The 13,051-nt window shown below is 36.3% G+C and overlaps 1 protein-coding gene across 2 annotated transcripts; it reads right to left on the minus strand.

The window, feature by feature from the left end:
- Positions 1-44: 44 nt before the first annotated feature.
- Positions 45-10,624, minus strand: pgr (progesterone receptor). Of its 2 annotated transcripts, none has more exons than XM_044120440.1 (8): positions 9,409-10,622; positions 8,146-8,255; positions 5,530-5,646; positions 4,291-4,596; positions 3,879-4,023; positions 2,197-2,327; positions 1,750-1,907; positions 45-1,664 (listed from the first exon to the last, which is right to left on the minus strand). In XM_044120440.1, exons 1-8 carry the CDS (start codon positions 10,191-10,193, stop codon positions 1,506-1,508), a joined length of 1,911 nt encoding a protein of 636 aa, XP_043976375.1. In that variant the 5' UTR covers positions 10,194-10,622; the 3' UTR covers positions 45-1,505. The 2 variants fall into 2 exon arrangements, with proteins under 2 accessions (XP_043976375.1, XP_043976376.1); XM_044120441.1 differs by having other exon boundaries at positions 1,521-1,660; positions 9,409-10,624.
- Between the last annotated feature and the right edge of the window lie 2,427 nt (positions 10,625-13,051).

Genomic DNA, 13,051 nt, shown 5'->3' on the forward strand with positions numbered 1-13,051 from the left:
AAAAATGTTTAGACCCTTTTCACATTTTATCACGTAACAACCACAACCTTTAATACATTTTATTGTGATTTTTTTGTCAAAGACCAACACAAAGTGGCATCTAAACATGAATGAAAAATAGATGGTTTGTGTTTAACCGTCCTGTTGTCCTCGGGTCAAAATGACCCGCCACTATGTTAAAACTCCCCAAAGATCCACTAAATGTTATTTTAGGACAACAGGAGGGTTAAGTTAATTTCATTATCAATACAGATATCCTGTTATTCAGAAAACACAGAGACTATTGGACATTCAATTCATTTTAACTAAAATTCAACCCGAATAGGCTGAACAATCCATACCATTCCATCATACATCAAGCAAACAAATCCATCCACTGTGATAAAAAATACTGACTGTGGGACCAATATGTAAAAACAATGAAATTGCTTGCTTACTTGTCCTTAGTCTAATGTTTCAAAGAGAATTCCTGCTGACTCTATTGTCACATTTACCTCAAACAGATGATTTCTCATGGGAATTTTGATGTTGATCTGGAAGCTGAATCTGTTTTCTGCTGCTACACAAGAGACTGAAATTAAAAGCCACTTCTATCAGTTGTTTTGAAATTAGGAAACATTTCTCCAACCGAACTGTTGACAAACCCTTTGAATGAGGAGAATGAGCATGATATTTTTTTGGAAACACTTAAAACAAATATGTGGGCCAACATGACAGGACATCACAGAAAAATATGTAATAGGTATGCCGGGCCAATCGGTGGTGCTGTAGTGCTACCAGAGAACAACACAAAACACACCAAACCAGCCATGTTTACTTGTGAAATTGATGTGCATGCAAGTCATAAAGAGAAATGGAGCTTCAACGTCACTAAAAATCATAGTTTGTGGTCTCACAAGACTCTGAATCCATGTGAATGCACTGCTTAAACAACAAAAATCTTTTGCAGATACACTGAAAATCATGTCCGTGTGGACAAGTCCTTAATTAGCTGTACTTTGCACGTAAACATGTCTACTACTACATGAATTGGTCAGGAGTGTGAATTGTAATCTGACAAAATGATGGGTGGCCCTCCAGCTTTTCTGTCACTGTTTCAAATAATAATAAAAAAAAAAGCAATCAAAGATGGAAAACATTTGGCTAAAGTGACCCCTACTTTAGATATTACCCTGCAGCAAAATATTATTTTATCTAGACTATAAACTTACAAATTCTGCACTGTTTTATGTTGGTCTGTTACAGAAAAAGCAAATAAAATATATTCAAGTTTGTTTTTGTAACATGATTTAAAACTGGAAATTAAACAATCAAGGACATTCATGCTTTCAGAGGCACTTTACATTCATGTGAATCCATGTGGGGTTTTTTTACCATTTTGCCTTACATTGAGGCATTTATCATAGTTTACACATTTGACTACAGCAGAATGCAGTGTCTGAAGATTTAAGCATTTTGCAATGATAATCCAGTCAAAGGCCACCACCATAGTCATGATGTTTGCATTACTGCTTCGTGTGGAACAACAGGGGTTTCACCATCCCAGCCAGCACCTTGGGAAGTTGAGAGGCGATGACTTCTGACATCATCTCTGGAAACTCCACTTTCATGCCGTCAGCCTGGATGAAGGTGCTCAGACAGAACAGGTTGACCTTCTTCACTATCTGTCAGAGAGGAGACATTTCTTTTCATTTTTGGTGCTCAATAAGCACGCACCCACTAGAGGTGTACTTTCTGAAAGAGCCTTACATCATGCATGGCGTCCATCAGTTTGGTAAGGTGGTAGAACCGCTGGGAGCTGGCCACCATGCCCTTCTCCTTCATGTGAATGGCTCTGGACAGCTCTCGTATGTAGTTTTGTCTCATTTCCTCAAATGCGGCCTGACTTTTCAGACCTTCAAGAGGCACTGAGAGCGTATAAGACAAGCAAGAAGGCAAATTTAAATGCAAATTCTAAATTGCAACCGTTTGTTGTAAAAAATGCTTCAGGAAAAGGAAATATATGTGCTTGAATAACATGTTTTTGTTTGATAAGGAAAAATAACTTGACAATAGTTGCTACATTAATCTATTCAAGGTCTAATCTTGTTAAACACTCCTGTTTTTGTTCAGCTCTGCAGTAGTTGGTCTTCAAAGCTTCGCATTTCTTAAATTGCAACATTGTGTAGTGGTTGTGTTCAATTTTAAGGGTCCCACCTGTGGTGAGTAATATTATAGCTTTCATGCAGAGGAATTCCTCACGGGTCACTTGTAGGTTGGCAAACTCCTGAGGAATGAACTGGATCGCCAGGCAGAGATCATAAATTGGGGATCTCCTCATTTGCTCCCTAAAAATTAAAGAAAAAATATATAGTTTAAAGTGTGTTTCTCAAAATTACATTGATTATTTTTTCTCTGTTTGAACATCTTTACTTAATACTATTCATGGAATCTATAAAGCTTTTCAACTTTTGGTAAGTTACAAACACCAGCTTTTATGCATCTTTATGCTGTTTAAAATTCTTTGTAAATAGCTTCAACTCAGTCAAACTGGATATAGGTAGAATGAAGAAATGAATACATTTTTAAATCTTCTCAGAGATTGTTGCTTTGTTGTTGATCTGGACCTCCATTAGACCATTCTTCATAGTCCCTCTGAACCTATTTCAAATGTTGTTCTGCTTTTGCAAGGTTATCTTCCAGAACTGGTTTGTATTCATCTCTTTTGATCTTTCCAGTTACTCTGGCCAGATTTCTTGTCCTTGCTGAAGAAAAGCATATGTCCACTACGATGATGCCACCACTATGTTTCACCATGAATATAGTGTGTTTTGGGTGATATGCTCTATTGATATTCTGCCCCATATAATGTCTTTCTAAATGGCCAAAAGATTGAATTTCCATCTTATCATTTGGTTTGTTGTCTTCTACGCTGACAACTTCAAACAGGATGTGTGGTGACTTTTGTTTAACTAGTGGCTATCTTCTGGATTTTCTACCATGAAAGTCAGATTTTTTGAATGCTTGACTAATATGTTTCCGATCCAGTTTCTCTCCACTGAGTAGAGGATGTCTAGCCTAGTAAAAACCATTCTATGCTTCTTCTATGCTTTGCTTCAAACAAAGGGTCTGGATCTTTGGCTACTGAGACGTAGTTGCTTGCTAAAGGCATGGACTCAGTTGAGATTTAACATTGCACCCAATTGCTAACATTTGGCCATAATGTAATGAGTCAGTTCAGCACTATATTAGAAATGAGCTGTGACATAAACAACCATCCCCTACTGCGAAGAGAGAAGTTTAGAGCCCAGTAAGATGGCTGTTGATGTTAATTCAATATTTGGGAGTGTGGCCAACACGGACCAAATGACTCCATTCACTTCCTCCATTGCCATTGCCCAACAAAACCCATAGATAGACTAGAGTTCTAAATGGAACAGAAAATTGGCTTAATCATTCACAACTCCTCTTTTTGTTCACTGTTTGGCCTGGTTAAAATTCCTCCAGAGAAAACCCAGATGTAAAACTGAAGGTAGATGGGAATCAACCGGAATTGGGTAGGAAGACAATGGCCTACCTAGTGGATCTCTGCAGATCTGCAATAGTTACTATCTGATTTTTAGCTGCAGCTCTGATACTCTAAATAGCCGTCTGTTTTTTTTTTTTGTTTTGTTTGTTTGTTTTTGCTATGTTTCTTGGTCTTCCTGGGCCTTTTTTAATAATGTTCTTTGACAAACCTCTGAGACTTTTACAGAAAGGCTATATTTACACTGCAAATAAATCATAAATTGGTGGATTTACTTACTAGCTGTCTTCTGATAGCATATTGTTTCACTGCAGTTTGTTCATATAAAATCAAAAATGTCAGACTTTCTCAAGGCACTGAGATATTTACTTACTGGCTAAGAATCAGATCAGGTGCAAAGTATAAATATTCGCTGGTGACATTCTGAAAAGAGCGCCACCCAAGAGAGAACACCATCAGATTCATCCATGAGTACTGAATTAGAGTCATCTGATCGTTGATGTGAAGATTTCGAAAACCTTAGAAAGAAAGTAGAACACAGAGTCAAAAAACATTAAAATACCTATCTTTGACAACTTTTCTCCTACCTCTTAATTTGATGCAACGTGATTCATAAGTGAATCATCACTGCAGGGCATTGGTTTTCATGTTTTGTTGTTCTCTCTGAGATAAGAGTTGAACACTTCTTGTGACTAATGTGAATCACTAAAGGTGGAGACCTAGGCCTCCCAGAGCGATCCCTATGACAACAAAAGTGACAACCCTGACATGCAGAGAGCTGTTACCTGGCAGGGACTTGGACCACTTGACAATCCACAGCAGCTGTTTCTCGCACAGCCTGTTGAGACTATTGAGCAAAAGGTGTGGAACTTCAGGTTGTAAGTTGTCGTAACCAGAGTACACAATCTCAGGCTCGATGTTTTCCAGGATGTTAATTATTTGTTGGGAAAGCTGAAGCTCATGGATGCTTGGGACACAAGACACAGAGGTCAAGGCCTGGCCATCTCCGGACATGGCCAAATGGGACTGGAACATCAGGGACGGGGCCAAGCCCAAGGCCTTCAAGGCTCCAAAGCGCTTCAGTTTCCTGCCTGAGACACAAATATAAAGCTTTATCAAATCTAATAAGGAAGTACCCCAAGTGAAAATCACACAAATTAATTTGTAAAATACTTGGATATAAAGAAAAGTAATCCAGTACAATATTAGAAAGATTATGCAGTGGTGTAAATATTGTGAACATGATATTAATTGGGGTAAATCTACATGTAATCGGTCAAGTACTGCTGATGGGAGATTCTATCCACCAGGCTGAACATTGGATTAGAATGCAAAGTTTAAACTTGGAATATGGAATATGTTGTATTAGAAAAACATACAATATTTCAAGCACTTTTGTGAGATTTGTGATAATCATAATACTGTGAATACCAATGTTGAAATGACTGTACTTTTGACATAATGTACCATGCCTACAGTGAAGAATGATGGTGGTAACATTATGATCTGGGGTTAATTTTTGTCAGATTAAACTAGATCTTCTAGAAGGTGAAAAACGATTCCGTTTTCAGCATCATCGTCATCAGAGATGCATGATGCAGCATCATGCATCTCTGATTTTCTTTTCTTAATAAAATTTGTTTTGGAGCTACATCTGCAGAAGTATTGGTAGGGAACCCAAAGATGGCAAGCGAGTTCGAGACCTTTGCCAGGTCCAGATGTGGAAGGCTGATAGAGTCCCATAGATTAAACTTTGAAAATGAACCAAAAAATTGTCAAAGTTTTAAAATAATTGGTCTTACTCTCAATTTTTTAAGATTCAAAATCTCAGGATTTTAATAGGGGTGTGTACACTTCTGAGTTCTAATTTAGATATTGACATAAACCTAAAGCTTACAATAGAATTGGTGTTTTGTGAAGAATCAACCTTGAACAAAAGTTTGAGACATGGTGCTTGCTACTCAAAGAAATGACTAATATGGAGGTGTGGTAGCATTTTGATAACAAATACAATGAAATCCTACCTCCAAGCATCATTCCTGCTTGATAACACTTTCTGAGGCGACAGGCAGGGCAATTTTTTCTCCGAATTTTGTCCACAATGCAATCATTTCGCCCAGCGCAGAGATAGCTGTGATGGCCTGTTGAGGGGAATGGGCACAAACAGACAGTACAACCAATTTTAACAGTGCTTGGTTTCTAAATATATAGGGAACCATGGGTGGTAAATGATGGATGGGGGTGGGGGGCAGTATTGAACGGGCTCTTGACTAACCACTCCAAACTCAGGCAGCATTCTAAAAGACCTAAGGAGGCAAATTAGATAGAGGCAAGGCTGTGAGAACAGAGTGACATGGCCATGGTGAGACATAGTGGCTCTCACTATATCTTGCACTGCAAGATAACAAAAAAAGTCCAAGATGAAGAACATGGTGTACACTGTTCGAAGTGATACTGTTTCTAATAACCTTTAACAACTACCATAGAAGACTGCAAAGTGTTTATGAATGACTGGGTTTTCTGTTTGAGTCAAAATCTTAGTTTCAAGTTGTTTAGACTACAAGATAATCAAACAAATAAACTTATTACATGTAGTTGTGTGTAATTAAACTACCTAGGTAGCATAAAAGGAGTATGGCTCAAAGACCATTAGAGGTTAAAAAGCATCTAACAGGCCTCAAGTAAAGATATGTTGGAACATTGTTACAAAAATTTTCTTTGAAAACTTTTACTGTTGTAGCATTTCAAATTTTAAATCTTCTCAGACATGGAACATGACGAAGGCTCTTAAAGCATTTATCACTTGACAAAAGATGTTTGGTTTATGGCATCTGAATAGCGGTTGGGTGGCTTAAACCAAACATTGGATCAATGATAGTGAACCAGTTTGTTGTGTTTTAGAAAAGACTGAAGGTAGCATCATCATTGGGTGAATTGCCACTTTGAACTCTTACTACAAGAAATGGTAAGTGAAATGAAATGCTGTGTAATATTTAACAGTCAGTAGTTTGTATTTTTTACTCTAGTTCACATTGGAGAATAAGTAAATTAAAGCATAAGCCAGGTTTAGCTAGTTTGCATACCCATCTATCAAGTTAGCATAAGCTATGGCTAGCTATACAGTTATCATTCACACATTCACACTGACTAAATAATGTGCTATTTCGTTATTATTAATATGCACTATTTCATTGTTTGTAATTAAAAAACTTATTAGACAATGTAACATTTTTGTTTGAATGTTTCTGATTCAGAACATTTTTAAAGAATTGAGCTAAAACAGAAAATCCTTTATTTTAACCCAAATATTTAGCTGGTCAGTAATCTACACTAAGTGTGGTGTAGCTTTATCAACATGACGTTTGTGACTTTTTTCCCATTTTGGGGTTGAAAAGCAAACCCAGTCTGATGGCTCAAAACCATAACCAAAACATTTGTGTAAAAGCAACCCAGAGCAGGATTGTTTAACTGATTTAGAACTGGGTTAGTGAAACAATCCAAATTAGGTTGTTGTTTTTTTATGTGTGGCTACTTAATCAAGTTGCCACTAAGTTAACAATACATAAATGTATTAAAAACTAATTGAAGAACAAATGCTTGCTATTTTTTCTAAATATAGATCTGAAGAAATAAAATTGGTTCACGTATCTAAAATTTTTAGGCTATATGTAGTAACTTTATTTTGTATCTGTCCTTGTTATGACTTTGAGCCTGGAACAGAATTTGAGCATTTATGTTTGTAGTATGTGTTCACATAGTCTGATCAGTGTCAAAGTTATGAAAATAAAGAGGTTTAGATAACACTCTCAAAGAACAAATTTAGACATTTATCACAAAGTAAAATGAATTGCTAATCTTTTAGTGATTTTATTTTTGATTGCGTCATGTGCTTGGTATCATTCCAAGAGTCCTATATAGCCAAAGCAGTTTCACTTGCTAAATATTTGAATATACAGTAGCCTTCAAAGGTAGTAGTGCTACCAAATGACATCACTATCATTTTGTAAATATGGTTAAAAATAGGTCAAGAAATCTAAAAAGTGATGGTGGGAAAAACAACAATTTTAAAGGTAATCTGTATGGGAGATTGTAGTAAACTATGTTTTATATGTTAGGAATAGCAGTAACTAGTAGATTACTTCCTGGTTGATTTTAATTTTAAAACATTCATGTAATGATTTTTAATGAGTTACTTCCATATGTTTTTCTAAAAAAATTTATATATTTTTTTAAAAAATGTGTCTTCAGCAACAGGCTGTTGCTTGTTGAGATCAGCATATTAGAGTTGTAGTGTCACATTAATCTTAATTAATGTGAAAATCTCAGAAATACCATTTAATCACAATATTACATCAAAATTTATAGATCATTCTGTAGCTTCTCAATGTTACTAAAAGCATTTGGTTTTTGATTACTTAAAGGACATTCTGAATTAAGAGAACATTCTGAAGCACTTAAACTGTTCAACATTTTACAGTCCCCTGTTCTCCCTTACAGGATAATCCCAATAAAATATGTAAGAGTGATTTCTGGAGGGATCAACATTTTAGAGAATGGAAACCAAAATAAGTAAAGTAACGCAAACTTAAATCATGCACTTAAACAGATCTGGCAGCCAGACATTTGAATTTGTTGCTCACCTTCCACTGCCCTTTTGAAAAATACTTTACAACTCCCACACGTTAGGACTCCATAGTGGCAGCCAGATGCTTCATCACCACAGATAACACACATTCTGTGAGGCTGCATCCTAGAAAGTAGACCAAATAAGATTTTTATATATTCAAGAAAATAAGATTTTCTTGAATATATAAAGGGTCAAAACTGCTACAAGTAAAGAGCAAAATGTATGTATGTGATAATTCAAAAAATAATTCTCAATATATACAATTGATTAAAAACAATTTCAATGGCTAGATAATGTAATAAGGTCTGAATAACAATGAGCATTTTATTCATTGTTAAAAGCATATGTAACTATTTAAGCATTTATTTCTTCATTCTCCCTGCCTTATCCTGCCAAGTCAGTAGGTGGAGCAAATATGACTAAGATGATTTGCCAGCCAAGTTGCTGGGCGAATTAACCAATTAGATGTTAGTCTTTTTTACTAATGATATTTTATTTACCCAAGTTAAGTAAAATTGGAAATTATATAATAAAATTAATTAGTTTCAATATTTAAATGCTTACTATTGATGTTTTATACGTCAACATGTTTAAAAATATTGATAATATGCATTTCATGTATTCAATATATTAACTGTAAATAAAAAAGATAAATAGCCTACATGAATTAATAGTAGCATTTTTGCTAATTATTTAAACACATAAGTAAATATTTAAGCATGAAACAAAATCAATGTGTTCATGTTTTTTTCTAAAAGTACATATAATTATTTGGTATTAATTCTATTTAATTAATTGAAACATCGACTTGTTTGTCGGTATTTTGCATCAGTCAGTGGGCGGGACTAATATTCTTAAGGTTAAAATGATTGGACGTTACAGAACAGGTTTACCAATCAAATGTTAGGGTGAGTTTGATGAGTAATTCAAAATCAGCACAGAAATAGAAAATAAATAAATGAATACAGAAAAAAATACTCTTGGATTCCATATAGACCGTATTCAAAACTTAATATCTTGAATCTATCAAAAGCATATTTTAAGTTTTTCTTAACTTATGTAAAAAAAAAAAAAAACATATTTCTTAATTGTATTTTTGGCTCCAGATATGAATACATTTTTATTTTGAATAATAATATAATGAAATAAAGAATAAGTTTCAAAGTTGGGGATATTCTTCTCTTTTCAGTACTTGTCACACCAAACTATTTATCACTGAATATAAAAACAAAAACAACCAAAAGAAACAGTAACGCTACATTAGAAAATGTATTACCCTGGAAAGGTGGAGAAAGGTGAAGGGTTCCTCTGGGTCTGGGTGTGGTTCGGAATCCCTTCGTAGCTGCTGGCTGGAAAGGCGTCCGTCTCGGTCATAGCTGTGGTGTGGAGCCAGTACGGAGGCTCAGAACTAGGGGTTTGGATCTGCCAACGTAAAGTGGTGTGAGGCGCGGGGGAATGGGCGGACACAGTACACCTGGAGTCGGTCCTTCCGGAGTTCCCCAGCTGCTCTGGCTTGGTCAGCTCTATAAGAAAATTAGGAGAACCCTCCATCCGTGGCCGGGGAATTACTTCAAGCCCCAGATGTTGCTTGCTCTCTGTTTCGCAACAGGTGTCGAGAGTGCGGATCTCAGGTGATGTGTCAAACTTCGGACAGGGGGTGTCCATAATCACAGCGGGCTCCTTTTCGTCTTTAATGAACTTACAAGGTGTGGAGGACAGGCTTAGATTTGCGGTACTTTCCGACAGAGATGCGCTGGACCTATGAAGTTTAACTAATTCTTCCCAGGGAACACAACCAGACTTTAAATAGTCACCGTTGCTGTCATAAGACTGTTTTGCAGAAACCGACGCCTCAATAGAATTGCAGTCCTTATAAACCGAGCAGTCCCCACTCGAATTTAAGCCATGAATTAAAGGGTCTAGATTTCCCAAACTACGCGCGACCACTTTGACAGACCTGCTGTATCCAGCATCAATCAAGTCGCTTACTTTCGAATCAGTTGAATCAGCGATCGACGTGGTGCTGCTGGCACTCATCTTTCCGTGCATTTTGTTTTCCATGAGTTTTCCTTTCCTCCCTCTGAAGCTCGAAGAAGCGTCTTGAGTGCGCCCGCAAGCTGGATGTTACAGCGTGATAAGAAGCAACTCAGAGCCCTTCCTGTAATCCTCCTCCCTGCCTGTGAATTTGCCTTTCACATGAACCAAAGGCTCTCTAATACTATATAAGATTCTTCCACTTGTCTGGAAAGTTTTTTAAAAAAACGTGTACTGGTGTACTGTAAATTAGATTGCGTTTATATTCTGTTCACAAAAATGAAGCACAGTAGACTGACAAAAACAACATATCCTTCTTCTTGACGTTGGTGTCATTTCTAATGTTTTCTATAGTGATCCAGTTGTCCGCAGGATTTACCAAATTGGGGGGAAATATCCAAAGGTTTGCATAGAGTACAGTCCTCCTACCTTAACAGGAGAGCTAAAAAGTGGCATTTCTTTCAGGAGACTTTCAATGTCAAGGGCCATTAGTCTCCGCCCTACAGATCAGGAAAAAGTGTAACAGGATGCAGCAGAGAGATGTGACATGATTATAAATAAAAACAATCACAGTATCTGGGTGAGAAAAACAAAAACAGGATAATGTTTAAATAGATCATCCCCTTTTTAGAGGGGGGAATAATTTTCCAACTTAAAGAATTTTTATGTCAAAAAATATTCACAAGTTCAAATTTATTACAAATTTGCAGTATTGCTCACTGGCTCAAAAATGATACACACAGGCTCCAACACAAAAAACATCTCAAAGTATCATTTGGCTGGATTTCCCTTTACAAGTTACAGAGAGAGTTCATATTTTATTTAGGATTAAGGTGAAGGCAATTCCAAAGGTTTATCTGATTTATCTGCTTATAACTGAGTTTTTAGTGCTACACCACATGAATGTAAAGACATAATAAAAGAAGGAGTCTGATGGACAAATGAGGATATGAGTCATATGGGAGCTAAATGAATGGAGCTTTGGGTGAACACTCAGTGTGGGAGTCCAGTCTTCATGAAATAACTTTTCCGAAGTCTGCTTAGTACCCACCACCCCTCCCAGATGGAACAACGAGGAATTAATGGGAGGTGAGAACAAGGTAGGGATGAAGGGACGGGTGCTGGGGGAGCTCCAGTATGTAACTTTTATTAGAAATATGTAAAAATGCTTTTAACATATTTGATAAAAGTAAAGTACAATCTTAACAGCCTTAGTGCTGTCAGTCACTCATGTTCACCTCTTCCTCCTTGCTCTCTGCTATGAAACAGCTGGTTCACCACAACACAGCCTGCCACAAATGCTAAAGGTTGTTAGCATGGCCACCGATTATGGCAGATAAACAGTTTTCCTGCAACATTAAGTTTTTTCTCTCTTATTAGCACATTGAGAAGCATTGATTGATAGCACTAAGGCTCCTCCTGGCTCTGATTGGTTGTTTTTGACTGTGAGTGGTGAATTTCTATAGAGGGCAATAGTAGTAGCTCAGTGAGGAGTTGAAGAAGCTCAATCTTTTCACAAATTATGTGACATACTGTCATGACACGGCGACACTATTAGCAAATTTGGAAACTACTTCTTTTTGTAAAAGTTACATACTGCAGCTTTAAGAAGTCGGAATTTCAACCTGGCAATGCCCCATAGACATTGTTTGCGGTTTCTCATGCTACTTTGTGGACTCTGGAAACCCAACTACATGAGTACTCCCCTCATTAAAGATATTATCAATTGTAACAACTATGTACAATAGAGTTGAGCCAAGTTGAGCTAAGGTGTTGGATGCTAGTAGGAAAGGGCTACATGTTTCAACCATCAGAGCTAAACTATTACCTAACTATTACCTTTGATGAAATTAAATTGGTTAGGATGTTCAATGACAACACAATAACTGTTAAGGCTGAAAAGAACTCAAGGTGAGACTTTGTCAGAAGTCAGAAGTGTTTGATGGTCACAATTAGCCAAAACATACATTCAATTTGTATCCTGTTTGTACCAATCTGAATAAAACGTTCCAATACATAATCAAAATCCCGAAATTTCATTCATGATTATGATGTGCAAATGCAAACTTCTGATTTGCATTATTTTTAAAATAATATATATGTATTGGGGTGTTTATTCACTTAAAACTGTACAACTCACTCTTCAGTTTATCATTAGATGCTTCCTTCTTGCATTCACATTTCTTCAATGTTGCTTAAAGCAAAAGATTTTTAACTGATTTTTAATATTAGAGACATATTGTAGATTTGTTTTTCTGTTTGTCATATGTATCTTAGGGGAAATGTATTCTAGTCCTTCTTTATCTCATTTCACTCGTCTAATTTATTTTTCTGTTACCCTAGTAAGATAGCAGAACAGGGTTTTACTATTCAAGTTAATCAGTTCAGTCTGACTGTTGCTGATGCATGTGCTCATGATGTACACGCAGTCCTTGGCCCTATCTCCTGCGTCATGTTTTAGACAGCATCCGAGGGGATTCTCATGCAGTGGCCTACATAATTCTTGGATAACAATGACACATTCATATCTGCAACATGCACTCTTCGGATGTTGTGATAGCCTAGCTTTTCTTATCAGACTTTCTTCTGAAAATGTCTCATTTTGGATTAACTTCCGCCACTAATATAGGTCAGTTATGTTGTTTTTTTTACCTCTACAATTCACAACATTATTGCTAATTAATTTTATCTTTGGCTTTTATAAAACAATCCATTTAAGTTTTTCTCTGTATAGCTTTAAAGCTAAACTATGCTTGTAGTTTGCATTCTTTTAAAAGAAGCATCCAGTTGTCTGCTGTTCTTAGTTATTTACTTTGCTTACAACAACAACAAAAAAAATCTATATTGGAAAACAGCATTTGTTTCAATAGTTTAAAAAAAAAACA

Source organism: Gambusia affinis, linkage group LG06 (genome assembly GCF_019740435.1).
Source record: "Gambusia affinis linkage group LG06, SWU_Gaff_1.0, whole genome shotgun sequence".
NCBI lineage: Eukaryota > Metazoa > Chordata > Actinopteri > Cyprinodontiformes > Poeciliidae > Gambusia > Gambusia affinis.

Bases quoted from the DNA above. Each gene is read 5' to 3' on its own strand.
- pgr (XM_044120440.1), bottom strand. From the start codon at position 10,193: ATGGAAAACAAAATGCACGGAAAGATGAGTGCCAGCAGCACCACGTCG. The intron at 2,328-3,878 runs GTAAGTAAATAT...TTTAATTTTTAG, and splicing joins CCTGATCTGATTCTTAGCCA to GGAGCAAATGAGGAGATCCC. The intron at 1,665-1,749 runs GTAAGGCTCTTT...CCTCTCTGACAG, and splicing joins TGATGGACGCCATGCATGAT to ATAGTGAAGAAGGTCAACCT.